At 51.0% G+C, this 26,655-nt stretch overlaps 11 protein-coding genes across 11 annotated transcripts; 4 read left to right on the top strand and 7 right to left on the bottom strand.

The window, feature by feature from the left end:
- Positions 1–321: 321 nt before the first annotated feature.
- Positions 322–4,798, top strand: AUEXF2481DRAFT_47927 (uncharacterized protein; the record flags this gene model as incomplete). Its single annotated transcript, XM_013485388.1, has 7 exons — positions 322–516; positions 573–1,086; positions 1,136–1,297; positions 1,364–1,365; positions 1,419–1,698; positions 1,752–1,985; positions 2,040–4,798. The coding sequence occupies 7 exons, from the start codon at positions 322–324 to the stop codon at positions 4,796–4,798; spliced, it is 4,146 nt and encodes a 1,381-aa protein (XP_013340842.1).
- A 102-nt stretch (positions 4,799–4,900) lies between these two features.
- Positions 4,901–7,081, bottom strand: AUEXF2481DRAFT_43055 (uncharacterized protein). Its single transcript, XM_013485351.1, has 2 exons — positions 5,794–7,081; positions 4,901–5,739 (listed from the first exon to the last, which is right to left on the bottom strand). The coding sequence occupies exons 1-2, from the start codon at positions 6,887–6,889 to the stop codon at positions 5,141–5,143; spliced, it is 1,695 nt and encodes a 564-aa protein (XP_013340805.1). The 5' UTR covers positions 6,890–7,081; the 3' UTR covers positions 4,901–5,140.
- A 517-nt stretch (positions 7,082–7,598) lies between these two features.
- On the bottom strand, positions 7,599–8,438 carry AUEXF2481DRAFT_43054 (uncharacterized protein). The gene has a single exon (XM_013485350.1). The coding sequence runs from the start codon at positions 8,228–8,230 to the stop codon at positions 7,685–7,687; it is 546 nt and encodes a 181-aa protein (XP_013340804.1). The 5' UTR covers positions 8,231–8,438; the 3' UTR covers positions 7,599–7,684.
- A 554-nt stretch (positions 8,439–8,992) lies between these two features.
- AUEXF2481DRAFT_68691 (uncharacterized protein) lies at positions 8,993–11,542 on the bottom strand (the record flags this gene model as incomplete). Its single annotated transcript, XM_013485406.1, has 1 exon — positions 8,993–11,542. One exon carries the CDS (start codon positions 11,540–11,542, stop codon positions 8,993–8,995), a length of 2,550 nt encoding a protein of 849 aa, XP_013340860.1.
- Positions 11,543–11,770: 228 nt separating this feature from the next.
- AUEXF2481DRAFT_32182 (uncharacterized protein) lies at positions 11,771–12,881 on the top strand (the record flags this gene model as incomplete). Its single annotated transcript, XM_013485329.1, has 3 exons — positions 11,771–12,242; positions 12,293–12,713; positions 12,791–12,881. 3 exons carry the CDS (start codon positions 11,771–11,773, stop codon positions 12,879–12,881), a joined length of 984 nt encoding a protein of 327 aa, XP_013340783.1.
- A 302-nt stretch (positions 12,882–13,183) lies between these two features.
- Positions 13,184–14,179, top strand: AUEXF2481DRAFT_424483 (uncharacterized protein). The gene has a single exon (XM_013485426.1). The coding sequence runs from the start codon at positions 13,486–13,488 to the stop codon at positions 14,074–14,076; it is 591 nt and encodes a 196-aa protein (XP_013340880.1). The 5' UTR covers positions 13,184–13,485; the 3' UTR covers positions 14,077–14,179.
- Positions 14,180–15,254: 1,075 nt separating this feature from the next.
- Positions 15,255–17,633, bottom strand: AUEXF2481DRAFT_50497 (uncharacterized protein; the record flags this gene model as incomplete). The annotated part of the gene is made up of 1 exon (XM_013485396.1): positions 15,255–17,633. A coding segment is annotated over one exon (2,379 nt), but the record flags the coding sequence as incomplete, so codon positions are not given.
- Positions 17,634–18,081: 448 nt separating this feature from the next.
- AUEXF2481DRAFT_7670 (uncharacterized protein) lies at positions 18,082–18,814 on the bottom strand (the record flags this gene model as incomplete). The annotated part of the gene is made up of 2 exons (XM_013485296.1): positions 18,082–18,476; positions 18,535–18,814. 2 exons carry the CDS (start codon positions 18,812–18,814, stop codon positions 18,082–18,084), a joined length of 675 nt encoding a protein of 224 aa, XP_013340750.1.
- Positions 18,815–19,334: 520 nt separating this feature from the next.
- Positions 19,335–20,853, top strand: AUEXF2481DRAFT_43046 (glycoside hydrolase family 43 protein). The gene is made up of 2 exons (XM_013485349.1): positions 19,335–20,121; positions 20,171–20,853. The coding sequence occupies exons 1-2, from the start codon at positions 19,795–19,797 to the stop codon at positions 20,828–20,830; spliced, it is 987 nt and encodes a 328-aa protein (XP_013340803.1). The 5' UTR covers positions 19,335–19,794; the 3' UTR covers positions 20,831–20,853.
- A 193-nt stretch (positions 20,854–21,046) lies between these two features.
- Positions 21,047–22,627, bottom strand: AUEXF2481DRAFT_7668 (uncharacterized protein; the record flags this gene model as incomplete). Its single annotated transcript, XM_013485295.1, has 2 exons — positions 21,047–21,254; positions 21,321–22,627. The coding sequence occupies 2 exons, from the start codon at positions 22,625–22,627 to the stop codon at positions 21,047–21,049; spliced, it is 1,515 nt and encodes a 504-aa protein (XP_013340749.1).
- Positions 22,628–23,232: 605 nt separating this feature from the next.
- AUEXF2481DRAFT_68851 (glycoside hydrolase family 51 protein) lies at positions 23,233–25,525 on the bottom strand (the record flags this gene model as incomplete). Its single annotated transcript, XM_013485420.1, has 5 exons — positions 23,233–24,008; positions 24,057–24,297; positions 24,351–25,080; positions 25,129–25,352; positions 25,406–25,525. 5 exons carry the CDS (start codon positions 25,523–25,525, stop codon positions 23,233–23,235), a joined length of 2,091 nt encoding a protein of 696 aa, XP_013340874.1.
- Between the last annotated feature and the right edge of the window lie 1,130 nt (positions 25,526–26,655).

Here is a 26,655-nt window from a genome sequence, read left to right as displayed (position 1 = left end):
CTCCACTGACTCGCGTCATCTTCTTACCCGCCATCAATCTCAATCAATGCCATGCGATGGTACCCATAGACTGGGAGCCTTAGTATGCTCCCGCGCGGCCCACACCTCATCTTCAGATTGCATCTATACATTTCTCCGAATTAGCGCTGTCGCTATCCTTAGGGGCACGTCGCTGCGATAGGCAGGTGTCCTCGGCATCAACCGTTCATCATCGATCCTACCATGTCGCCATTTACTTTGTTTGGAAGAAGTATGCATGTCGAGATGTTCTAGGAAGACCCTCTGAAGGCGCATAACGTGTTACTCTCTTCGAATGCGAGAATGTCTATCATCATGTACTCCCACTATGTCAACTCTCTGATGGACGCCGAGACGTATCCCCGTCTGCCACGAGGTCTATACATCTCGTCTGTCTTGGCATCGCTCTACCTCATCGTCGCTGTGTACTTTCGATGGCGCGAGCTACAAAAGGCATCCATCAAGATCGGGTCCAACAGACATGGTGATGCAAAAGTCGTAAGTCTCTTGGCTCCGAATGTCGTGTAGAGTGAGACACTTACGCAAAGGTCAAGTTGCTCAATTCAGCCTTGATTGTCGCCCAATCTTGTATTGTGGGCATATCTGCGTCCGGACCACTAAAGCTCAACCTTGCTGTGTCGGAAGCAATCCACCTTGTTGCAATTATTGCTCTCTCAATCTTATCGCCTCGGGAACATGACCGCTCGGTAGGGCCATCGACATTGCTGGTTGTTTATCTATCTGTTAGAACAACGACGAGTATCTTTATCCTACCTTTTATGCGAGGAAAATTGCCTTTGATAGTTGTTGCACTGAAAGCATTCCTGGAGGCAGCAGATCTCGTCGTCGAGTCTCGGAGCAAAAGGGGCTTCCTATTAGCAGAATACCAGGACATAGCACCTGAAGATGCATCCGGACCTTGGAGCAAAGTAAGCTTTGCTTGGATCAACCCATTGCTGTTTGTACAACAAACCCTTACATTTTCACTCTGGTCGTTGCCTCAAGCCCCTCGCCGACTCGACCCTGCACTCTTGCGTCAGAAGATCCTGGAAGCATGGGACCAGCGAGGTAGCTACTACGCAACACCAGGCATGTCAAAGCTGACAACGTTGTACAGCAAAGCCAGAAGGACAATTGACGTTGCCTCTTACTCTACTACAGTGTCTCTTGCCAGATTTCGTAACCATCGCACCTACAAGACTTTTGCTCATTGTGTTCCGATATGCTCAACCTCTTCTGATAAGCAAAATTTTGCAGCTGCTCGCCGCCAATGCCTTGGGTGGGCAATCATACGAGCTCTCATGCACGATAGTGATCATCTCGACAGTACTGTATATTGGACAAGCTGTGAGATAATCATCTCCATGGTTCGTAATGTCATTAGACTAACACCTAAAAAGATCGTCTCGTCAAGATACCAGCACCAGCTCAACCGTCTCAAGGTCATGACTAGAGCCGCACTCGTCGGACTCATCTACGACAAGACCATCAATCTGCCCTCAGCTGCGTACAAAGACTACAGTGCTGTCACCCTCATGAGCACTGACACTGATGCTCTCGGCAACGTCAGTGGATTGTTTCACGAGGCTTGGGCTCAGGTGCTGGAAGTTATAGTCGGCATGATCCTGCTGGCCCAACATATCGGATGGTTTTGTCTTGTTTCCCTGCCACTAATATATAGTCAGTTGACATGTACTATCAAGCTGTGGGACACTCGTTGACCACCTCTGCAGGCTGCTCGCATATGACTCGATACGTCGCACCAAATCTGCGACCTAGACAACACGCATGGAACCAAGCTACTCAAGACCGAATAAACAATATCGTCACCACGATTGGTAGAATCAAGCTCATCAAAATGATTGGTCTGGCAGAATTCATCGAGACTCGGATCAGCGATCTAAGGCGATCAGAGATTGATGCTTCGAAAGACATGCGATGGGTGTCTGTACTCGCAAACACCAGTGGTACGCGATACGGATTACAAAGGCTTTAGAAGACATGGCGCCTAACAGAGATAGCAAATGCGCTTGGACTCTTCACTCCTCCAATCACCATAGTTCTGTTCGCGGCGCTGAGCAAGTCGAGACTCGACGCTGAGACGGCTTACACGACATTAGCAATCTTGGTGATGGTAACACATCCGGCTAACATGATCATGACCATCGTGCCTAGAGCAATAGCATCTCTGGCCAGTTTCCAAAGGATCCAAAGTTTTATCGCCAAACCTGGTCATCACGATACTCGCCTTTTGCTTGGGCGATCAGAAACTGCGATCGAGTTCGACAATGTCGATCTGAAATTGACAGACGCTACGGAAGCTATACTGGAAGATGTCAATTTACGCATCAGCAAAGGATCTATTGTCATATGCACTGGTCCAACTGGAGTAGGAAAGAGCTTGCTTGGCCTAACAATTGCAGGAGAGGTGCGGCCCTCGGGAGGGTCGATATCTGTAATCAGCAAGCAGACCGCGCTATGCGCTCAATCGCCATGGCTTTCTGGACAGAGCGTTCCAGAGATCATCAGGGGTACCCCTAGAACATCTGAAGTATACGATGATGCTTGGTATCAGAGAGTTGTCGACGCTTGCTGCATAGACGAAGCCATGCATCACAATCTCGCCCCGAAGAGGGGTAGAAACGGTTCTGCGAGTCTCTCAGGCGGTCAGAAACAAAGAATCTCACTAGCCCGTGCTGTATATCAGCGATGTGAAATTCTGATCCTCGACGATCCATTTTCCGCCCTCGATCAACGCACTCAAGACAGCGTAATCAATAACCTCATTGGACCTGCTGGTCTGCTCAGGGAGTCACATACGACTGTGTTTCTGACCACGAATGCTACGAGGGCATACTTCCTTGCAGATAGGATCCTTCTCTTGGGTCAACGTCAAATCGAATTCGATGGTGACTCGGACGGCTTGCGATCGCATCTTAGCATGACACGTCTGGCTCTTCACGAGTATGGGAAGACTGAGATCCATAATGAAAAGACACAATCTTCGCTTGTCACAGAGCAGAAGCTTGCTACCATAGACAATGAGCTTGATGTCGACAGAAGACCTGGAGACATGTCAGTCTATGGGTACTATCTACGATCAGTCGGTATCTCCAACATGCTTGCTCTCTTAGTATGTACGGCATTGTACTCCTTCTTTTCAATCTTCCCTCAATACTGGTTGAAGTGGTGGACTGAAGCAGGGACCACGAACGACACCTTCTACACATTCGGCTATCTAGCCCTTTCCACCATCGCTTGGATCTCTACCAGCGCACAGATGTGGGTCAACTTTATGAAGCTTGCTCCAAGGTCTGGGAAAGTTCTCCATGCCAGTCTCTTGAGCACTGTGCTAGAAGCACCCTTATCTTGGTTCCTGAACAACGATACCGGAGCAATCGTCAATAGGTTCAGTCAAGATATCGAAGTGATTGATAGAGACCTTCCTTCGGCATTGGCTGCATTGTGTACTCAGATCTTCAAGCTTCTGATGCAGTGCTCGCTTCTTCTTGCAAGCCAGAAGCTACTGATTTTTGCCCTGCCAATCTACTCAATCGCCGTTTATGTGATTCAAAGGGTATATCTACGTACTTCGCGACAGCTCAGATATCTGGAGCTAGAATCTAGATCTGCAGTCTACTCGAGCTTTCTAGAGACGGTCGAGGGATTAACCACCATCAGAGCTTTTGGATGGCAGAAAGATCATCTGGCTCGGAACACCGAAAGTCTGGATCTCTCGCAGCGGGCATTCTACCTTTTTCTTTGCCTACAACGTTGGTTAAATGTTGTTCTTGACTTGGCTGTTGCTGTGGTTGCCATTGTGGTCATCGGTCTTGCAGTCTTCTACACTGGCGAGAAGTCAAGTGCTGATGTGGGTATTGCACTCAATATTGTCTTGGTTGCCAATACGACTTTGTTGAGATTGGTGGAGTCGTGGACGACATTGGAGGTTTCTGTCGGTGCTGCTGCGAGGTTGAAGGAATTGGAAGACACGGTGCCAAAGGAGGACAACCTTGCTGTTGACATTGTCGTTCCATCCAATTGGCCGTCTGCAGGAGCACTTACACTCAAGAATGTGCGAGTATGTTACGGCCCTCATACGGTCCTCAACAACATCAATCTCGCCATCCCATCCGGCGAAAAAGTCTTCATCTGCGGCAAAACAGGCAGTGGAAAAAGCACACTCCTAATGGCACTCTTGAAACTCTGCATCATCCAAACCGGTTCCATCTTCATCGACGACAAGGAAATCACAAACGCATCGCCTTCCCTCTTGCGATCTCGCTGTTTCATCGCTGTACCTCAAGAATCATTCCATCTTCCCTCTGTCTCTTTACGGAAGGATCTCGATCCCTACGCTAGACATTCTGATGCAGAGCTTTTGAATGTATTGGAGCTTTTGCATTTGACTTCTCATTTTACACTGTACCCAGACACTTCCACTTCTACCCTTACATCGCCCCTGGACCTGCCTCTGTCGTTCTTCCCACCCCTCTCATCCGGAAAATCACAATTGCTATCTCTAGCCCGCGCAGTGCTACAAGTAAACAATGCTATCAGGAACGGCAGGAAACCGATCATCCTCCTAGATGAAGCAGCAGCATCTCTAGATGCAGAATTACAAGAGTTGTGTGCTAGAGTTGTAGAGGAGCAGTTTTCGCAAAGAGGATTCACTGTATTGATGATCACACATAGTGTCAAAGATCTAGGGGAGAGGGTGAGGAAGGGTAGGGATATGGTTCTTAGAGTTGACGGTGGTGGTGTAGAAGTGATTGGCTAATTCGATGGTCGATGTGCTGTCTTCAACCTCACAAGTAGAATCTCACAAGTAGAATCAGAGTAAGACTCGTAGAAACTCTTCAAAGCAAAGTGATTTAGAAAAAGCAACTACAATTTGGTATTTCTCCGGGGTATCTCTTGGTATATATATGTACGAGTAGCGACCACATCCATTCCACAAATTCATCAAATTACAAAGCAAAACCAACGATCGACAAGCAAAGAGTAAGAAAGAGCGAAAAGAGAGCAGAAGAAGGAAAAACAAAAGATCCCACAACACATTAGCAAGCAGCCAAACTCCAGAGACTCCACTTCATTCTCCTCCATGACTTGAGATGATGTGTCACTCAGCATCGGGCAACTCCTCGATAGGCTCAGGCGCATTATCCTCAACTCTCCTCTCCATCCTCGCCCAAATGTCTTCCCAGTTCGTCTTTGCCACAGACGGCTCCTCTTTAAAGTCCTCAAAAATCAGTTGATTGCCAGTCTGACACTTGATGACACGATCCGTCCAAGCCAGAAAGCGGACAAAGTTCCTCGAGTCCATGCTGTCTCTAGCAGCAATTGCGCCCAGACCACCGCGTTCGTCCACCATTCTACGGAGGACCGGTTGATGGGTGCGAGCGGTGACGTTTGAGTTTCCACTAGTGCTCTCAAAGAGGGCGACCATGTTGAGTGCTAGAATGGTTGCGTCACTGTAGGCGCGTTTTGGGTCGGTAAAGGCTTGGTTGAGGCACTCCACGGTGCGGGTCTGGAGCCACTTTGGTATGGTGGGAGAGATGAGACCGGGTGGCATCATGACGGCGGCGGTGGAGAGCAGCGAGTAGAAGAGCGAGGGCTCGGAGCCGGCCAGGCGTAGAGGCATCTGATTGAATTCTATTTTCTCATCGACAGTCCAGCCGGTCAGAATCTCGTCAAGCTGGACTAGCATGTTGGAGCGATCTGATGCATGATTAGCACACGCGGTGTGGGACAAGGACCCTGTGATAGACTCACAGTTCTGGAGAAGGCGGCCATAGAACGGCTGCCACTTGACGGGGAACACGTTGAACGAGTTGCTGCCAGAATCCACAGTCTTCCACATCGGGTAGTCCTCGTTCAGGACAAGTTCGAGGAAGGCAGGCGCGGCCTTTCTCTTTGGTGACGACCGAGGTGATGTGCTTACAGAGGCAGCACTGATGTCGTCGTGTCTCATGGGAGTCTGCGGAGCGGTCGTGGCAGTTTGGGAGGAGTCGAGGCTCGTGGCAGGCATGTTGTCGTACTGTCTCCAATTGGCGCCTATCAAGGTCGGTCGAGGGTCGTAGACGTTTGCAAAAGGCGGCAGTCGTGGAGAAGGTAAAGGGCTGATGGGTGGTACAGGGCGAAGGATGTCGGCTGCTGGCATGACATGTCGCGAGTGCATTGACGTATTTGATGCAGCCGGCCGAAAGTGCGGCACCATCGAATGCTGTGATACGGATTCATGCTGGACAGAGTCCGGGCCCGCGTGGTGTGGCGAGTATGGCGAGTATGCGCCTTGAGGGGGGAAGGGTGAAGCAGCGCTTGTTGGTGGTCGTGTCGGACGGCTCGCTTCCACCTCTTGAGCGTGTACAGAAGCTACGTGACCACGACTCTGTTGGTGGTAAGAGGGCGACAATGATGGAGCTGGAGCGGAGGCATAGGGTTGAGCAAGGATGGTCGAGGCATAGGGATGTGCGGCCGAGTATGCAGTGAAGTGAGGCTCGCTTGCCGGACCATGTCGAGGCGAAACATGTGTGATTACAGAAGAGGGGCTTCGAGGAGTTCTGGAAGGAGCAGCTTCGACTTGATAGCTGACAGGTCTGTTGTCCAACGTCGGGGGAGTCTGATGGTCTTGGTGTTGGACGTGTCCAGCTTTGGCGTCCTGGTGCGTGGTTTTGCGACGCTTCTTGCTCGTCGAGTCTGGAGTGACGGCAATGAAGTCTTTGGGCGATTGGGCCTGCTTGCGACTTCTTTGCGACCAGCCGACTCTTGCAGCATGCGATCTCACATACTTCTTGTTCTCGCGACCAGAGGAGCCCGATTCAAAGACAAAGTTGAGTCCGCCACTCTCTGCCTTGTTGGATGACTGCATTGACGACGAGGCTTGCAGCGCAAGAGTTTTCGCTCCGACACTCGTCTTCCGCGCGCATTAGTTCTTGGTGCAAGGCCGACAGAGGGTTGCCAGAGTCGTGTTTGGGTGACGGCGAGCCTTTCATGCACTGGTCGACTTTGGCAGCACGAGTGTAGATTTATCAGCGACCGCGTGTCATAGCCGCAGTGTCACTGATGTTGCATACTCTGGAAAGGGAAACTCCACTTTACAAGCCTCGGCTGCACATCCCTACTTGTACCATCAAGGCCTGGTCTCTTGTCGCGGCAACGGGCCACTTGCCGTGGAAGGTGCCATCAGGCGACCGTTGGAAGGCCATGCTGATCTGACTTTGCCATCTTTGGAATTTGCATCATCGTTGACTCTTGCTTAGCACCTGTCGCAAACAGCCAATCTTGTTGCACCTTGTGACTCCCTTGTCGTCTTGTCAAGTTGCTGTATGCAGCCTGCCTTCCATGCTGCGATTGACGCATGGAAGTCATATACTGCCGAGATCGCTCGCTGTCTGCTCGTATCCATGCCGTTTTAGGCAACATGTGCACAGTCGATCACAAAGCCCTACAGTGCCTTCATTGGCCAAAACTTGGCTCCATCTGACAGGGAAATAAATCGTGTTAATGTGAATTAATATTACCATAATCGTGAAAGTCGTGACATGTACAGCAACAAAGACCTTGCAATTCTGGCCTGATTCCAGAAAACCTCCCTCTCGACAAATATTCATCGCCGCCTGATGCAAGCCTGCTATACATCAATAATTTGCGTATTGTTCCGTTTCTATACAGCTACCATGTCTCGAGCACTGCCCATGGTTCTGAATGATCCAGGCATCGACGACCTGCGTCGAGGTATTCCTGGCCTTGCGACTGACTCGACCCGTTCGTTGAAAGTGCGCTGTAGTTGACCATGCTGACTCTCTAGAAACTTCTTGACAAAGTAGGCGAACGTCTTGCTACACTTTGCATCGCTAGTAATTGCAATACTTCGTGTCCCGTCCGCTTTCTTGACCAATCGCCATTTGTTGGTCGAGTTGAAGCCACCGGGGGCTTGGATTGTAATGTCGCAACCATCCTCGACAGGTTGGAAGAAAGCTGTGTACCAGACACCTCCGCTCCATAGCTTCTTCGGTACGAATGCTAGGCTGTCTTCGACCTTGTATTCTTGCGGCATTGCTGATGGGTCCGACACGAGTTTGAGTCCCTTACAATCCGGATTCAGATGCATGATAATATCCACATCGTGCATGAGCTTGAGTGCGATGTTGTCGGAGGCCGCTCTTGACAACGGTTGCTCTGACGAGTATGAGAAGGATGAGTTGAACATGTTTCGGTATGTGGTTGTGGTCTTTGTGCTCGAGGATGCGGAGATGGCTGCTTGTATGGCGAGGAGGGATTGGTGACCACACGGCTCAATGGATCAAGATGGATATGAGTTAGAGGAAGAGGCAGGAATCCGATAGTCCAATGTTTTGAACATTCGCAATGGCAGCAACAAAACAATGACTTACGTCACTATCGAGGTGAAACGCTGGAGACTCGCCGATGCTTCCGAATGAACATACCAATTTCTACTTCGATCGTGAACCGTGTGAATGGGAATAGGCTTTGCTAGACAAGCCCTGTTCTCAAGAGAAGCCTATCTTGCAAAACACTACAACATGATGCCGTACCTGCATGATGTCTACACTGATTCATGATCCTGTCATGTATAAGGCGCTTAGACGGTACACATGTCGCGTGGTGGCATGATTCATCCCAGAAAGGGCAGCGTACTGAGAGTTTACCAAGACTTGTGCGCATGCCGAAAACGTCAATTGCACGACTAACGTCGGTCAGATGCAGATGGTGGAAAACGAAGAAGTGCAGGAGCAGCATGATCCAACAAAACGACTTCGCGATCTGACGATTCGATCTGAGTGACAAATAGCCAAGTAGGCGTTGCTTGGCATGTTTTCGGAAGAGACACCAGCACGAAGAAACGAGCAAGTCACTTGAAGCATACAAACAAACATAGGTAAACGGACGAGGCAGTTCGAGAACGAAAAGAAAAAATGGGTATCATGATGCAAGCGCTACGCTCTACTTTCTAAAGTCCCAGAACACTCTGGACGCCAATGCTCTTAGCATCTTCTCTCATCAAGATGAATGGCTTTACATCAGCCTTTTCAATCCTACTTCCGTTGCCCTTCTCAGCTCCATTCGTGGTACCTGCCTCATCTAGACCTTTAACTCTGTCTCTCAGAGCCTCGGGCCCAATGACGAACAGATTCGCAATCTCTGTCAGGACTTCAAGACTCTCTTTGAAGGGCTGGGGTAATTTCCAAGACTTCAGTAATTCGATGTACTTGGCCATGTCTTTGGACACGATGAGTCCACCAGTTAGAGAAACTGGATAGCTTCTGAAATGGTTGAGAAGAAGAGCGCGCACGCCTAATGCCAGCTCCAAGAGGAAATTCTCCAGCACCTTGCCAGATAGTGCTGTTTCCGCTCTGGTATGAACCTTTGTCAGAAAGTTGAACAGGGCAAGACAAGTCGGTGTTTGGAGCTGATCTAGTTGCAGCAGAGCGTCGTCACGAGGTCGGAAGTCTGTTTTCTTCTGCTGGGAGAGAATTCGTGAAGAATATGATAAAGTCGCATCAATGGTTTTTTGCAAGACGGTATCAATCTTGAGCTCGCTACGGTCAATGAAGGAATTTGTAGTCTTGTCAAGATCGCGGCGGATGGTAAGGTTACTGGCTGCTAGTGGCAGAAGAAGGGTCTGGATCGTAGCAAGGAGGAGATGTAGGATGCTGACTGCGCTGCGGAGGTCAACGAGATGTCCAAAATCTGGCTCGGTCTTTGTGCTACTCTCTGCTGCGGTTGCTGATTCTGTCACGGCGTCCAGCGCTGTTTCGAGATATATTTCGCCCATATTCGCGATGAGCAATCCTAGCAGTTCTCGCACGTCTTTTGGGGTTTCGTGTCCGTTGGCCAACTCGAGACCTCGACCCACACTCTCAGCCAGCCACTTGAGCATGCGTTTGATGAATGGCAAGCTTAGTGCACCATCTTCCTCGGACACATCGACGTCGTTTCTATTATGCGTGTGGCTGGCATTAGGATTGAGGCCCGCAATACGCAGTAGCGTGGACTTTTGGGAGGCTGGAATGTCGGAGTTCTCGAGCTTATCGAGATATGTGTCGCGTGTTGATGAGATGAGCTCCCTACTGCGAGCAGAGAGAGAGCCGAGATAAGACGTTGGCATCTTTCGTCGACGGGTATGATAGGTTGTAAATTTGAACAGAAGGGACGCGTAGAGCTCTTCTAAGCTTCTCTTTTCACGCTCAATGTAGGATGAGCCCGAGAAATAGGGTATGAAGAGGTCCTCAAGCTGCTGGTCAAGGACGGCGGCAGTCTGCGCAGATGCTGGTTCTGGATGCTCAGTCAGACCATGTGCTTTCAGGTCCTCAACCAAGGCAGAGATGTAGCTCCTGCTGGCTTGCAATGATCGTAAGAAGGCCAAAGAAGAGACAGAGTCCGCCTTATCAAGGACCATCTCAAGCTTTTGCTGAATGGACTGCTGGAAGATCCTCTGTAAGAAGCGCACCAAAACTTCTTCATGGAAGGGGAACGCCTTCTTGATGATGAAGCTCTCCTCTTGGACGACAAGCTTCACTTCGTCTACCAGACTCTGCAAACTCGGCTCGACACCAGGAGGTTCTGTATCAGGGTCAGCAAGACGTTCCCATGTCTCTGGATCGGCGGCTAGGTCTTCTGTGATGAGCTGGCTGCGATCAATAAAGAACTGGTGTTGGTTGACGAAGAGTCCCATGACGCTAGCACCATCGCCAAAGTCTTTTAGGGCGACGGCACACTCTCTCATGCCATCAAAGTTCTGACGTCGGTAAAAGTCATCGAATTGTTTAAGTAGATCTTTCTCCAGAGACTCCAAGAACTTCTCGATCAGCTCGGTCGGGGTGTCATTGCCATTCGTAGCATCACCGTTAGAGTGCGAAGTGGATGAGTCGAGACGTTGGCTGATCTTGAGCAACTGACGAGCTATATGAGCACAACGCAGTTTCCCTTCACCACCTTGAAGTCTTCTGACGTCGTCAAGACTGGACAGATCACGACGCTCGCTCACATCGATCCAGCACTGCAATATGAATTTGGCATCCTGAGCGCGCTGACTCTGGCGATCCAACTCGTCGAGACGTTCTCCTATTCTGACGGCGGCATTCCCGCCTTGATCACCATTGTCCAGACTTCTCTCTAGGCGATGGAAAGAGTCGACTGCGCGTTCGAGTTCCCTTTCTCTAGCTTGGACATTCTGGTTGTGCACAGCCTCTGCTCGTCTAACGCCGCCAGACAGTTCGTTCTCTTGCACCTCGAGGTCTTCACTCAAGAGCTTCAGTCTATTGAGGGCCTGTTCGAAGGTGCGGATCAGGGGTTTCGGATCGAAAGCGACGGCTTGCGGGCCGGTACGGCGACTCGGAGGGATTGCAGCATCAGACAGAGCTTCGATAAAGTCCTTGACAATGAAGTCTTGACTGGAAAAGGTGTCCAGGGTGAACTGAGGCTGTCGCGAAGTGCCAAAGCGGGACGGAGCAGCCGAGATGCCCGAAAAGATGGAGGCGTTGTCGGCAGCGGAAGGCATTGCGGTCGTCTTGCTCGCGCGCTACTCTTCTTCGGACACGACCATGTCAGTTGGTGTGTTAGGGGAAATGGCTATACAAAACACCGGCGTGGCAGCGGGGCGGGCAGGGACGAGGGGGTGCCGGTGGAGACGCGTCGGATGGGCCAAGCTTGACACTGACGTTGCTCCTGCCTGCTTTTATTTAGCTTGCCAGTCCACCCTTCCAATGGGCCTCCCAATGCATGCACAATGGTCGGACCAGTCAAACAAGAGGCCTTTCGTACAAACGTCGGCTCTGACGGACGGCCACTGTCGGCACAGGAACGCGAACGACTGCTACAACCGTATCTTCCCGATGCCTCAGCTCGCCAGCACCAGCGCTCGCAGCCTCTCCGCCAGCTGATCAAGGCTGCCTTGCACCTCGCCCTGTACAACCTCATCCACTTCGCCTTCTCCGTCTACCACCGCTTTCGCGTCGCGTACCACACTCTCATCGACCGTATCTTTGCCGTGCTGTACTATCACCATCGGACTCCCGAGTACATACAGAAGGATGTCCACCGCTTGAAGAAGCTGCCGAAGCACTTGTCAATCATACTGGAACTCGACCATGACAGACACGACAACAACAGTCTGGAGTCCCTGATCCACAATGTTTGTGAGGTCGCTGCTTGGTCCGCCTGCGCACGTGTCCCCTTGTTGAGCATCTACGAGCCTTCTGGTACCGCGGCCCGTCCTCCCTGGCCACGTCCTCTGTCTAACCGCTTATAGGCGTGCTCAAGCAGTCTTTGCCACTCGTACACCGCCGCATCTCGCGCACCTTGGCTGCTTATTTCGGTCACGACAATCCGAACAAGCCTACCCTTTCGCTGGGCGCTCCACACATGCAGTCTTTCTCGCCGCCTGCCTCGCCAAAATCAACTGGCCATGCCGACTCTACAAAATCGCCTCCTCATCTCTCCATCCTGCTTTTGTCAGCCTCTGATGGCCGTGGTACCCTCGTTGATTTGACAAAGACATTGGCTGAGATGTCGCAAAAAGGCAAACTGGCTCCAAAGGACATTTCTATGGACCTGCTTGACACCGAGCTCACCGAGAGTGTCATGGGCGAACCTGACTTGCTCATGTTGTTTGCAGACAGCGTCCACTTGAAGGGCTATCCGCCATGGCAGTTAAGACTCACAGAGATCTTGTAAGTCACACCTTCCAGGATATGAGGCTCCCATTTCTCCACGAACCATTGGAATGCTGACATGTCCTGATTACCAGCCATGTGCCAGACAACACCGGCATTGGATACCAGGTCTTCCTGCGCGGTCTGTACAATTACGCCCAGGCTCAGATGCGATTCGGAAGCTAGGCGTTGCCCCCTAATTATAATAAACGTCATCTGTCCATGTCTTTCCAAGGTTTGTTGACGTCTTCATGCTGTACAAAACGTCACCCTCTTTTCACCGAGGTTGCCGTCAGTGGCTTTCGCTTTGGCCACGATAGCATCGTAGAAATGCGAGTCTTTGCGCTTTTCTTTCAAAATCGTAGCACCTACCAATATGGTCTGAGAGTCATCAAAAGACCATGTGCCATCGAACCCACATATGCTTCTGACACTCTTCCATCCGTTTAAGTCTTTGTAAGTGCCTGGCTCAGAGTCGCACCGAGCGACCGTCACTGAAGAGTACTTGCGCGTTGTGGAGCTAGCGGAGAATACCCACAGTACATTCTTCCACACAAGCTACTGGCAGTTGCCTGTTCTGATTCTTGATTATGTGAAATCCAGAGGCGATCGCACCTACCTTTTTGAAATGGCCGGCCATCTCCTCAGTTCGTTCTGTCTTCCCTTTCTTTGAGTCGTTCACTCTTTACGATTCATCTGTCGCCTTGAGATTTACTCACGCCTACACCATTCCAAAGTGAAGCCTGCCATTGCACAACGAGTGTCGACACCAACAAATCCTAGACACCCAATGACTGACCTTGTCACGTGTATCGTGCAGCACCCGCTCTCATTGCATAAGACAGGCCTTCTCGATATGCCCATGGAGATCTTAGATCATATCGTCCTCTTCTGCGTTGGTACTGAGCCCATCACCGTCGGTCTAGCCCCAACAGTGAGCTCGTTGACCCGAAGCCTGTTTCCTTTCGTCTCCCGTCGCAAGCGCTACGTAGTAACGAGGTACCCATACAATCTACTCCTGATCAACCGCCTCATCTCGCGTCTCGCTTTCAAGCACATCTGGAGCTCGCAGTCGCTCGTCATCTCTTTGACGCCGTCAGACGCGCTGTGTTTTCTTCTTCACGGACTCGGTCAACAGCAGAGAGGTGCACTCTGTAAGATCCAGCTGCCCAGGTTCTTGTTAAGCTGGACGATTCCTGTCAATTCAGACATATGGCTGGTCGCTGGTAAGGAAAAGACTGAGAGCTGGTACGATGGTGCAAAGGATCCGAAGAAAGAGCTCAAGGGCGAAAGATTCCGAGCCTTGACTAGCATGCTCGGTAAGAGACCCACCTGTTGTTGCCAACCCTGGAAATTGAATCTGGGGCTCATTCAATCATGACAGGACAAGTGCTCCTCACACCTACACAAATGAGTCTCTTGGAACAATTCGCCATCGGCTGACTGTCGTTTCGAGTGCTGCTTTGCATGAAGATCCGACACACGCCCTAACGCTGCTTCACTACCGTCCGGTTCTCTTACTAGGACACGGAAAGTTCTCAAGAACCTCCCACCTATCTATATCTACTGTAGAGTTTATTGGGGAATGTCACCTGTTTTCTCTTCTTTGCCTTTTGTCATCAGCCAACGCTACGCAGCAGCAAGATATCGCACACTGGTCGCCCCGGCTATAGCATTTCGCACGCTGGAGCCTTGTTGTCGCTCTCAAGATAATTAGATAAAAACGAATCTCGAGAATCAAGTTGTCGATACCATCAACCGTACTTGTCGGATGGTGATCGCGTGGCCAAGTCACTTCCATAACTCAGGACAGGGTTGTACTGGAAGCAACCCGCCTTGAAGATGTCTACCTGGACCTTCTATACTTTCTTTCGACCGATCGGTGTTGCAACTGCAAGGTTGAAGCAAAGATAGGAGTCATGGTGGAGCGAGAAAACGCAAAAGTATAAGCTCCAAGGGGACTATGCCGGCTGCCTGAATCGAACAAGCGATCTTCGCATTACAAGTGCGACGCGTTACCCCTGCGCCAAGTCGGCCAGTGTATCAGAGAATGAAAAAATCCTCGGTGTCTCAGTATATAAAGTTTGTATTGTGATGTCTGCTTGTCGCAAAACCGAGCCGATGCTATAATCGGCAGGACCAGCTAACAGCATTTATTAGCTAGATCCGAGCAATCAAAGATAAGCGGAACTGGGACATAAGCTTAGGGGTATAGTACAAGGATGAGGGAACATGCCAAAAAGTTTTGAGAAATCGAGTCGAATATCGCTACGAGATATGACTATGCCTTTCTACAGCTTGTTGTTACCTTTCTTTGATCATTGGAGAGGGAGAGGGTGTGGTACTGTGCACAAGGGGAGGCACGTCGTCACTTGCAAATCGGGATTCGTGTGAGCAGCTGTTGGTTTCTGCAGTCATGGGGACACATGCCTGATATGCAAGACACTCTGCATAGAACCCTCGAATAAGCAACGCCAGATAGAGTGGAATAAGGAGACGCATAGTTCAAGCGTGTATTCATGATCGTATACAAAGTGTATTTAGCAAAGGGTATCATTCGTCCTCGATGTCATCATCGCTGAGCACAAGCCCTTCAATCTCATGCTCCACCGGTATATGTAGTCCGCCCCCCTCGTACTCGACCTTCTGCTTCTGACGCCCTTTGCCCCTCTTCGTCACAGCGGACTCAGCATCCGGACGATCGGTCCACTCTGATTGTTGCAGATCAGCCTCATCATCCTCGACAGCATCCAACGCCGCTTCGTCAAGCGTAGTAGACGCAGAGCTCAAGGCTGAGATATGGGTCAAAGTGTTGATGCCTGAGATGAGTAAAGAGGGAATATCTTCTCGGCGAGGCAGGATTTGTGCAGCGTAAGGAAGACGCTCGAGCAGCAGTTCTATCCTTGCACCAGAGCTCAGAAGGGTGTTTGAGAGTGGGGTACTTGTTGCGACAGCATCCTGGCTATTCTCTTCAGATGTGGCCAATGCTTGCTGCCGCTTCCATGCCGCTACACCTTCTTTGTTTGCGGTAATGTTTTCCGAATCTGAGCCTACAGCCAGCGTATGCATGATTGATATCACGCTTTCCAACGTGCCTTCGAATTGTTCTCTTTCCTTCCACAACTTGGAGCCAGAAGGAAAGAACATCTTGAACTCGTCACCGCGCTTAGCCCCGCGAGGCAGTCCTGCTAGCCTGTTGACAGGAGTCGGTAACGAAAACAATATGCCACGGATTGCGGTCTGGAATGACATGTCATCTTGTCGAATATTGTCTTGAGTAGTAGCAGCCGACATTCGGGTACCGAAGCCAAAGCGGTCACAAGACAGCATGTCAAAGTCGGACAAGGCATCAATACAACCGTTGAGTGAGTCCATAGCATCCTCGGTCGACGAAGATGAGCAAGACAAGGCATAATTCTCCTGCAATGCTCCAACGAATGTTGAAGTGTCTGTACCTACCTCGTCAATCAGATAATTAGGATCGTGTTCAGGAACCTTAGGTTTTCGATGTTGAGGGAAATACGTCGGAGGCTGTGGAATAGGACTAGAAGGATCGATGCGCTTGTTGTAAACCACTCTGCCGACAGCGTGAAAGATGCCGAGGCTGCTTTCTCGGTTGCTTATCAATTTCAATGCTTCGTGTTCCTTCTTGGTCATCGAAGCGTCCGTACGACCTTTGGACTTTGTGAAGGTGACCTTCGCTGACCATGCGCCGCTCTCATCGCCAGCGAGACATAGGAACTCGAGAGAAGACACAGCACTTCGGATGTCGCCCGTTTCAGCCAAGTGCTTGAGTACAGCAGGACCTGGAGCGAAACGCCGTCCTGACTTCCGAGACTCCTTGACGACAATCGCGTCCAAGGCTTTCGTAAGGATGGTTGGAGCGATGTTGTTGAACTCGACCACAGCGGTCTGGGGGTGGTTCAGAATGGCAGGACCTAGCAGACGATGAGCGGTGAAGCTGTCGGCTGAAGCGGTAGTGGTCGAGAGCAAGGCTTCCGAAATGATCATCACCATGGGAGTAGGGTTAAGCGATGAGGGGGCAGCCAGGTATTGCAAGATGGTGGTTCTGAAGATCTGTAGAGCCGGAGAAGCCTTGGCAAAGGTGTTGGGAAACTCCTCGACGAGCATAACCTGTCTCGAATGTTCCTTTTTGGTGGCAGGAGCCGGCTGGAAGATGCCATTACTGCTGACCAGGTCGAGACCAGCGAACTTGCCACTTCTAAAGACAAAATCTTCGAATTGGCTCGAATACGATGTAAAGGCAGCGCTTGCAGAGTCTGTGCCAACCGGACTCTTCCACTCCATTATGCCAATGTCCATCTCTTTCGCCAAAAGACTGACAGTGGTTGTCTTGCCCGTGCCGGCAGCGCCTTTCAGAAGCACCAACCTCGGCCTGGCGCGTTCAGACAAGGCGCTTTCTAGAATGCTGCGGACATCGGTGATTTTCCTCTTGTGTACGGCGAGCTCAGACAAGTCGACAGGGGCAAAGCGTTCGGTCCATGGCCTTGTATCGGTCTGGACGGGCGTGGCCTTCGTGGGGAGTCTAGCCACAGCCGAGACTTTACGGAACTTCTGTGAAGCTACTGGAGGGTCGTCTTCGTTGTTGAATCCAATATCATCCTGGATCAGCTTGCGCTTGCGTAGAGTCTGAGCAATCCGAGAAGGTTGAGACAGGGCAGCCTCGTCGGGTGAGACGTCATCGTCGATGTCCTCGTCTTTCGGAAGAGGGTCGGCGGAGGCTGGTGGGCTTGTCGAGTCTTGAGATGAGGCTTGGTGACGTTGTGCAGCGGGAGTAAAAAAGGAGAAGATAGACTTGTTGTTCTCACGTTTGGGCTTTGCTTCGGCGATGGACTTTGACGGTTGGCGCTTTGGTCGCGCTTTGGTTGGCGACCTGGCGACATTAGCTTTGAGTGAAGCCGGAGCTTTGGTCTTGGACCGTGAAACTCTTCCAGGCTTGCTCTCGGCAACCTCGTCGTGTGTGGCCGTCTCTTCTACGTCAGCCTGAGCAATGGTGGGCGGGTCGTCTTCATCGTCCGAGGATACAAGCGTCGTTCTGCGGCGAGGCCGACCTTGGCCCATACTGCCTGGATATGCGTGTGGAGTGGAGTGGCATTGGTCGTCCGAAGAGTTGAGCGATGCCTCACCGACTCATGATCAAGTCATGATTTTGACGTTTGAGAAAGGTCGAGACCTCAGGCAGCAAGCACGGAGCTTTGACCCATGACGCGTTTTCGCTTTCGCTTGCGCTTTCACGTGCCTTGCACCCGTCACTCCGTCCTTCGCTATAACATCAAATCACTTTACGTCTCCAAATATGGAGAAGGCTCGCAAAATAGTCTGATGCATTCTGATGATATGTACATATGCCAACATGCCATCCCATTCATCGGGTGACGTTGCTAATAGCAGTCTCCATCCACAGCTTTGTATATTGTCTGTGGAGGAACTCGATGTGTGGAGGCATGGGCTGTCCAGTTGCCTTGCCCAAGCCCTGGTAGAAGCAACTCTTCAATTGGAACTCGGCAACGCCCTCTTCTTGCTTGATCTCTGCTCTCATCTCGAATAGTCCGTCACTCGATCTGACCTCCATCTTGCGAGGCGAGTCTCCGCAGCGTACAATGATTGACTCGGGTGTTTTGGAGAGGACTTCGAAGTGGTCGGTGATTTGTGTACCGATGGGATATTCGGATTCTTGCAGAGCCTTGGTGTCCCAGAGCTGTGATTCCGTGTCGGCATCGCGGTACTTCTTCTCGAGGTATTGACGTTGGTATGCGTAGCCTGTTGATTCGTGTCAGGAAGCTGTGCGATAGACTGTAATTACACTACTCCTACTCACCAAGGCCTCCCCAGACGCCGGCGCAAAACTTCTCGACCAGCTTTCCTTCCTTCTCAAGGTACTCGGCCTTGATCTGGCTCAGCGGCACCTTGCGTACGCACAAGTCGCTGGTCGTGGGGTTCCTCTCGGGATTGTTGCGAGCAAAGAAGGTCGTGTTGTAGATGTAATCGTTTGGCGACAGGGGAACAAAGTTGGACTTTCTCGTCCATAGTGCCCAGCCACCTACTCCTGCTACTGTGCCGTACGCGGCCACTTTGGACAAACTCTTAATGACACCCATGGTTGATTGTGGTTGAGCCTTCGCTGTGAAGACTCGATAGTTGTATAAGTCGATGCAAATTTACTCGCGTGCGCTGCTTTTGGGATAGCAGTGGAAGGACAAGTGACACACGCGGAGAGAGATGTAGCGAACAACAAGTCGGCAACCTCGCACCTCTCGTGTCACGCAAATTGACCCGCGTCATTTGCCGACCAAGCTCCAACTGCGGATCTCTCTCGGTGGGAACGCGGGCGCAAAGCGGGGCTGTCGCCAGCGAGCTATCTAATTATCGCACAGACAGATCGACTCTTGACCTTTGAAGAGCGACACGCCTTGATATGTTCGTCGTCCGCACTTCGATCGTTGAGAGTGTCGCAACACTTCTGTGTTATGGCGAGATGCCTTGATCACCGCCACAACCGATACACCAGGACATCTACCTTCGTCCGCAATTCAAAGTAGAGAAAACACACCTGCAGAGATCGTCCATCTGCCCTCTCGTGTCGAATCAATTAGACGCATGCTGAGCACGCGATGCTCACTTATCTTCACGCCATGCGACGAGTGGCTTGGGAAGCTCTCGCAATCGAGGGGACATGTCAGCTCGCTCAGCTCGACAGAAAACCGCCTCATTCTTACAGGTCTGGTCGGTCTTTCGGATCAAAATGACGAGCTTTCCTATGGTAAAACTCGCTAATCCGCCATGCCCAAAGCACTATCCGAGCAATGTAGATCTGCTCAGAGGTTCTGTAATATGCATTGCGACGGCGAGGTTTGGCTGATCGTGTCGTCCGAGTAAGCTCGCTTGAAAACACAATTTCTTAGCTTCTAGTGGTGACAGAGCATGCACTATCGATCGTCGTACTGTTGATGGGCATCTACAAGACCGCCGTGCCTCGCGCTTGCCTCAGCTCAGCTTGAATGCATTCTCAAAGTCCCTTGCTCATTCTTCCTCATCGTCTAGATCGAAACTATCTATATCATTCATCCATACAGAAACCATGACCCTATTCCAAGCATCGCTAGCTCTAGTCTGGATAGTCCTTCTCCAAACTTCATACACAGCTCCATTGTTTCAAAAACGATCTCAGTCCGGTCCTCACATCACGACCGACTTCCCTGATCCCTCAATCCTCAGAGTCGGAGATGTCTGGTATGCCTTTGCTGGACAATCGTTGTACGATTACAAAAATACACATATTCAATTTGCGACTTCGACAGACTTCGAGACATGGACACTTCAGCCAGGCTATGATTTGCTACCCGATCTGCCAAGTTGGGTAGATGCTTCAAAGAAACACGTCTGGGCCCCGGATGCCAACCATTTGGTATATACATCCGAAGAGTGGTTCGGTCGTGAGCTCTAACAAAACGTAGGATGACGGCAGATTTCTCTTGTACTTCAGCGCACCTACGTATGACACCAATGCCCCCCATTGTATTGGCACTGCGATCAGTGACGCTATTGACGGCCCGTATGTGCCATCGGAGGAGAGCTTTGCCTGTCCCGCGGACCAAGGAGGGGCCATCGATGCATCTGGATTCCGAGACGCTGATGGAACTCGCTACGTTCTTTACAAGATCGATAGCAACTCGCTTGGTCAGGGTGGAGTTTGCAACAACGGAGTAGAACCAGTTGTCTCTACACCCATTCTGATCCAAGAAGTCGAGAACGATGGAGTGACGAAAAAGGGCGACACGTACGAGCTTATCACCAACGACTCACCCGAGGACGGTCCGCTGGTCGAAGGCCCCAGTATGATACATTCTGGCGACACATATTACCTATTCTACTCGTCCAACTGCTTCACTACCACGAATTACGATGTTGCGTATGCGACCAGCTCATCACCTACTTCTGGCTTCACGAAGCAGGGCACCCTCTTTGGCACAGGCTATGGAGGGCTCAAGGGTCCTGGTGGAGCAGACGCCGCTTTTGACAACAACCATTTCGCGTTCGCCGCGCAGAAAGGTGATGGGCGAAGGAACTTGTACACTGCTCTCATCACACCAGACGGAGACATTGTGTCTGCATAGAATTCGAATGAAGTCCTAATTGAATGCAATGTCTTTCCTAGATACTTCTTGCCGGTATTTGCTGACCGTGAGGGAAAATCTATCTACCGCTCAATCGTTTACTGTTGTGAATACTCGCAAGCCAGGTATTATTGTTTGTCAAAATGCGTTGTTCAGATCATCAGTAACTACAGAAAGCCTAGGTACCGTACATATAGACATATCGTATACCACCATCTAAGCAGCATTTCTCCTTTTCATGCCAACCCAACACTCCAAAGGCTTTCTCAAGAACCCCTCTCTGGTCTCAAGTGTCTTTTGGTAGAGTTCAAAGTCATAGTTGTGGAACACAGTTGCAACGATCAAAGCCAACTCCATCTCTGCGACATTGCGACCAACGCAGGCACGGGGACCATAGCTGAAGGGAATAAAAGCCAATTTTTGTCTAGAAGATCTCATATTAGTATACAGACATCTGAGGTATACATGAATGTCAAGGGTCACGACTAACCTTTCGGTAACTTTCTCCCATCTCTCTGGCTTAAAGTCGTCGGCATCAGGACCCCAAATTTCCTTGCTGTGGTGCATGGTATAGGCAGGAACACTGAGAACAGTCTCTGCAGGGAAGTGTCTACCGCAAACATCTGCACCACCAGCAGGAACAACTCTGGGCAGGCCGAGAGATGAGGTACTGTGGATGCGCATGGTCTCCTTGATGACAGCTTCGAGGTAGGGTAGATCGCGGACCTGCTCAAAGACAGGGACTTGGGTGCCACGAGGAATTGCGGTGTCGAGTTCTTGCTGCAGCTTCTTGACTACATGGGGAGTTGCGAGACAATGGTAAAGCAGGGCACAAGAGGTGTTCGAGGTGGTGTCGCTGCCGGCGATAAGTTGGGTCAACGCTTCTGCGGTCAACTCTTGACGACCTAGACTGTTCCCATGCTCGTCCTTGCCTTCCATGAGGCGGGCTAGAAGGTCCACGCGATCAATACTATCGGCATTGTCCAGACGCTGCTTTACGCGTGCGACAGCGATACCAGCGAGGTTCTGGACAGCTTGAACGCCCTTTGTGAAGAAGGGATCGGGCAGATATTTGGCATAAGGCTTGATCCAGGGCCAGCAGCCAATGGTGCCAGAGACCTCACCTCTGCGGTTGAGTACCTCAATGGCAGGTGCAAACTTTGGAGGAGCGTCTGGTGACTCGCGAATCTCTGCAATGTCTGCACCCTTCTCCAGCATGCCAAAAGGAGCGCCAAAAGCAAGATCTCCAATAATGTCAAAGGCCGTGTAGTTGAACCAGGTCAAGGCATCCATCTTGGCGTACTTGCCATCTGCCAGCTTTGACATTTTGTTCCACTGCTCGACCAGCAAGTCCAGGTTGTGGTGCATGTACTGCTCGAACTGGCCGATGCTCTTTGAGCTAAAGGTGTGCGAAACGGTCTTTCTCTTTCTCGTGTGCTCTGCTCGGTCGCGTGTGTTGAACAGACCGCGCTGGATGCTGACAAAAGCGTCATAGTACTCGCTCTTGAGAAAGCCGGTGCCGTGACCGTAGACAATTGGAATGGCTTCGGGGTCTGCGATGGAGACATGGTGAGGCTGGATGCGGACGAATTTGCCGTGGGTCTTGTGAGCTGCGTCTACGGCGAGGTATCGTCTGCCTCGTCGGCATTGGTACATGAGCCAGAGGTTGCTAAAGGCGGCAGGGAATGGCGACGGCACATCGCGGATGGACCAGTTTCGCAAGTACGGCAAGAGGTAGAAGACGATGGGTATGGCCAGAAGAGTGTAAGGCGTGAGGAGGAGCTCGACTAGACCCATGATGATGATGATGGTGGACTGATGGATTGAGAGGAAGAAGGAGGAATACGTCAAGACACACTTGGCTGAGCTTGAAAGACTTACAAGCACGCGTCCGGCTACTTATAACTTGGGCCAGACTTGTAGCAGAGGAGGGGCATGAAGCATCATCTATTGCCTTTCTGCCCACTTCCGCCATCCCGCACCCTTGGCGCGACTCTCGATGCCCATGCTCGTCCGTTCCACGAGCGAAAGGTCATCATCTTGCACTCCCCAGTCCTTTTCCCCTCTCGTGCCGGGAGCTCCGTCTCAGTCTCTTCGGATGCTGCACTAGAAAAGCTGGACTTGGAGCATCATTCTGTGGGTGAGACGCGGGGATCTGCTGTTTTCGGATGTGCCCCGTGCACTCGGCAGAGCTGTATGAACAAGTCGGCTGCTACTCCACCACTCCTGCAAGCTTTCCGACATAGCATCACTTTGCTCCATTCCGAATCTCGCACGATTGACACCTGGCACTTGGTACTGGCACTTCGACCTTACTCAATCCACAGCCTTGTTCTTCCTGCTCTCGTGCCGGCTAGCCTGTTCCTCCGTCATGCCACCTCCTGCAAAGCTTCGCGTCATGGCTACAAGACAATCTCCTTGTAACCTTGACGCAACTCTCGCTTGTTGTGTCCTGTGCCTTTCCAGCTGCCCCATCCGCCAAAGCTAGGTGTCCATCCGCCGAATCCACCATGACCCCACGCTCCACGATGTCCACCCCAGCTGCCCGCCCAGTATGTTGCTCTTCCGTGCACCTCCAGTACACTTACACTGAGCTTGGGAAGCTCGAACTTGAACACACCACCAGCAGATGCTTTGATGCTTGTGTTTGTGGACTGCACGACCTGAGCCCCAACCGCATTGTAGCTGTCACCACTTGGTGCCGTCAAGACTGTCAATGTAGCTGTGGTGCCAGCAGTCACTCCCTTGAAAGAGACTGACACAGGCACATCGGCTGTAGCCTTGTAAACCGCTGTCTTGAGTATATGCGACCCTGTCTGGTTGTTGTATCCAGCCACATAGTAGGCCGGTCCAAACTTACCACCACTGACAGGCAGAGTCTCGGTCATGATGTGATTGCCCAGCAGTTGAAGCATATGCCAACTGGTCGACAAGACATCCTTTGTAGGGTCTGCCGTGAAGCTGATCATGTCCGGTGTCCATTGGTAGCTGTTTAGGTTCTGCAAAGTTGGTGCATACGATGCGCCAATGATAAAGTCTGAGTTGCGTTCGGCTCCAAGGAGGAAGACTGCTTCGGCAACACTGCCTGTCCAGGATGGGAACGCCAGTCTGGTCGCTCCTGACGTCCAATCCACCGAAGCCATGGTAGCATTGTTTGGCTCGATGACCGCGTACTCGCCTACAACAGATCAGCTTCAGTCTCTGATGTATCCCACGCTCGACTTACCGATCAGGATAGGGTGGCTCCTATTGTAGTGATCAAACAGATTGAACTCTTCGACAAAATTGTCAGGTCTGGAATATTCGTGGTAGTCAAGAGAGATGTGCTCAGGAATAGGGTCAACGGTAGGTGTCGATCCGATTATGGTCATGTCGGGGTAGACTGCTTTGATAGCGCTTGTGAACATCGGCAGACGGTACGCGGAATAACTGGCATTGCCTCCACCCAGATTATCTTCGTTGCCAATCTGTTCAATGTCAGCAACTGACCCTGGAAGCCAACGAGCTTGACCGTACTCACCTCGACATAGTTGATCTGGAATGGCTCCGGGTAGCCCAGAGACGCCCTCAAAGCTCCGTAGGTGGTGCTTGTCGATCCCATCAAAAACTCGAGTTCGTCAAGGGCAAACTGAATCCACACACCAAGCTCATCCTGAGGTGTCACAGGCCCGCTAAGGTAGAAACCATCCCAAACTGCGAGAATGGGCTCGAGCTCCAAGTCTTCGCACCAATGGAGGTACTCGATGAGACCCAGACCGTCTGTGTTTTGATAGCCCCAAGTGCCGGGTCGACCAGGTCTGTCCTTGAGAGGTCCAATCGTTTCGTTCCAGTACCAGAGGTACGGTGGATCATCGCCTTCAAGGTTGTTACCACCAGGGAAGCGCAAGAACTTTGGGTTCAGCTCTTTCAATGCTTCAGCAATATCTTTGCGAAGACCATTGGGTCTGTTCTTGTAGGTGGGAGGGAAGAGACTGATCAAGGTAAAATCAAGGGAGTCGCCAGAGACCCCTGACTTGTCAAATGTGAGATAGAACGAGTTGTTCGAGCTCGGAGCTGCAGAAGCAGGAGTGAGGGTGAAGTTGTGCTGGACCCACTCGTCAGGAGAGGATGCCGACACGACTTGAGCAGTAGCGAATGTCTCATTGGTAAAGTCAGACTTCAACGAGGTCGTGAAGCTACCATCATAAGCCCCCTTGACCCAGAACGAGCCAGTATAGTCTTGCTTCTCGACACCAATACCCCAGTATCCACTACGACAAGTCAACAAATTTTCCATTGGATCGCCTCGAGGATCTTACGTGTTTGAGAAACCGACTTCATCAGATGTAGCGTTTCCAGTGGCGACATTCATCGAGGTAGGCAAAGCACTTGAAATTGGCTGAGACAGGTTCTTCAACGACAGAGTCGTGCCTCCTACTGAACCGTAGGCAAGCAGACTAGATGGGTGTACAGTGTTGCCCTGGAATGCTCTGTTACGGATGAGTTCTGCATAAATGCCTCCATCGCCTGAGAAGTTGATGTCCTACAGATCGCGGTGAGCTCGAGATCGAGACGAGCATGACTGTAGTGACTTACCTCAAACATCAACCCATACTGGAGAGGCGAAGTCGCATTGCCACCACTGCTAGCGACGGTAAGGTCCAAAGCATTAGCCGAAGAGATCAAAGCCGCCAAAGCGACACCGTAGAGCAACATGTTGTCTGAATTTGCTGTCTGACGATAGTGGCCTCAATTGGTGATGGTTCGTTCCTACTTATAGTGCCCCTCAGTCATTCTTCTTCCCGGCATAGCGGCAAGATCTTCCTGACCCACAGGTAACATCACCAGTGATCGACTGTATATTATCCTGACTTTCGGTTGACAACCATGCCTACAGTACTTCTCTTTCCCGGCCGCAGTTGCATCTTGCATACTGCTCAGGATGCCGAAAGACCGCGCAGTTAGACTATGCATCTCGTGACAAAGTCCGGAAACTTGCCTCATTGAAGGATATCGCACCAAAAAGAAATTTGGACTGCATCGAGACGGTTCAAGATTTGCTAGATGATCACCTCAGGTAATTGCAATACCGTCATCCTTTTAGCTCACTCAATAGCCAATCGCTGGAGATCGACAGATTTGAACCCGCTCTGGTGTCGGATTGATATACCCCGCGCGGAGTGTCTCCGCAGATGGCGTGTGTGTGTGGGGGGGGAGGAGGGGTATGGTGGCCGCCGGTGGGTGACGACCTGCATAAGAAAAGCTCAAGCACTTGCAAGGCCCGGTTGAAAGACTTGTTTGCTGCCTTAGCACTTAGGAAATACCTTCGCGAGCTAGGAGTAGCACGATGCGATCACTACACTATTCCATTATTGGTGGCACGAATTTGGTCATGCAATATTTAGCCTAAGTTCGTGTCTACAGTGCTCTTCAAGGCATGCGCCTTCCGTAAGGCCAAGATTGACAAGCATGAGATAGAGATCAACGTGATGCTTGTTGTTTTCGCTTTTTGGAAGGTGCCACAAATTTGCAGTTGTAGAGCGGATAAGTAGGTACTTGGGGTAGTTCTAGCGACTTGAGACACCATAACATCCGACATGTCAGCATCGTATATACCAGTGCTGGGGATACATCTACAGCCTAAAGACGGCGGAGAACGGGTCAGTTTTCTCTCTGTGCTAGCCAACCTCTCCACTTGGGTGCGCATCTTCGTCTCCAAGACTTACCATATATACTCATGGGAACGACAGTGAGCATAGAGCATAGAGCATAGAGCATAGAGCATAGAGCATAGAGCATAGAGCATAGAGCATAGAGCATAGAGCATAGAGCATAGAGCATAGAGC

The sequence above is a fragment of the Aureobasidium subglaciale genome, assembly GCF_000721755.1.
Source record: "Aureobasidium subglaciale EXF-2481 unplaced genomic scaffold scaffold_22, whole genome shotgun sequence".
NCBI lineage: Eukaryota > Fungi > Ascomycota > Dothideomycetes > Dothideales > Saccotheciaceae > Aureobasidium > Aureobasidium subglaciale.
The sequence above is the reverse complement of the archived record's forward strand: the minus strand, read 5'-3'. Positions and strand labels throughout refer to the sequence as shown.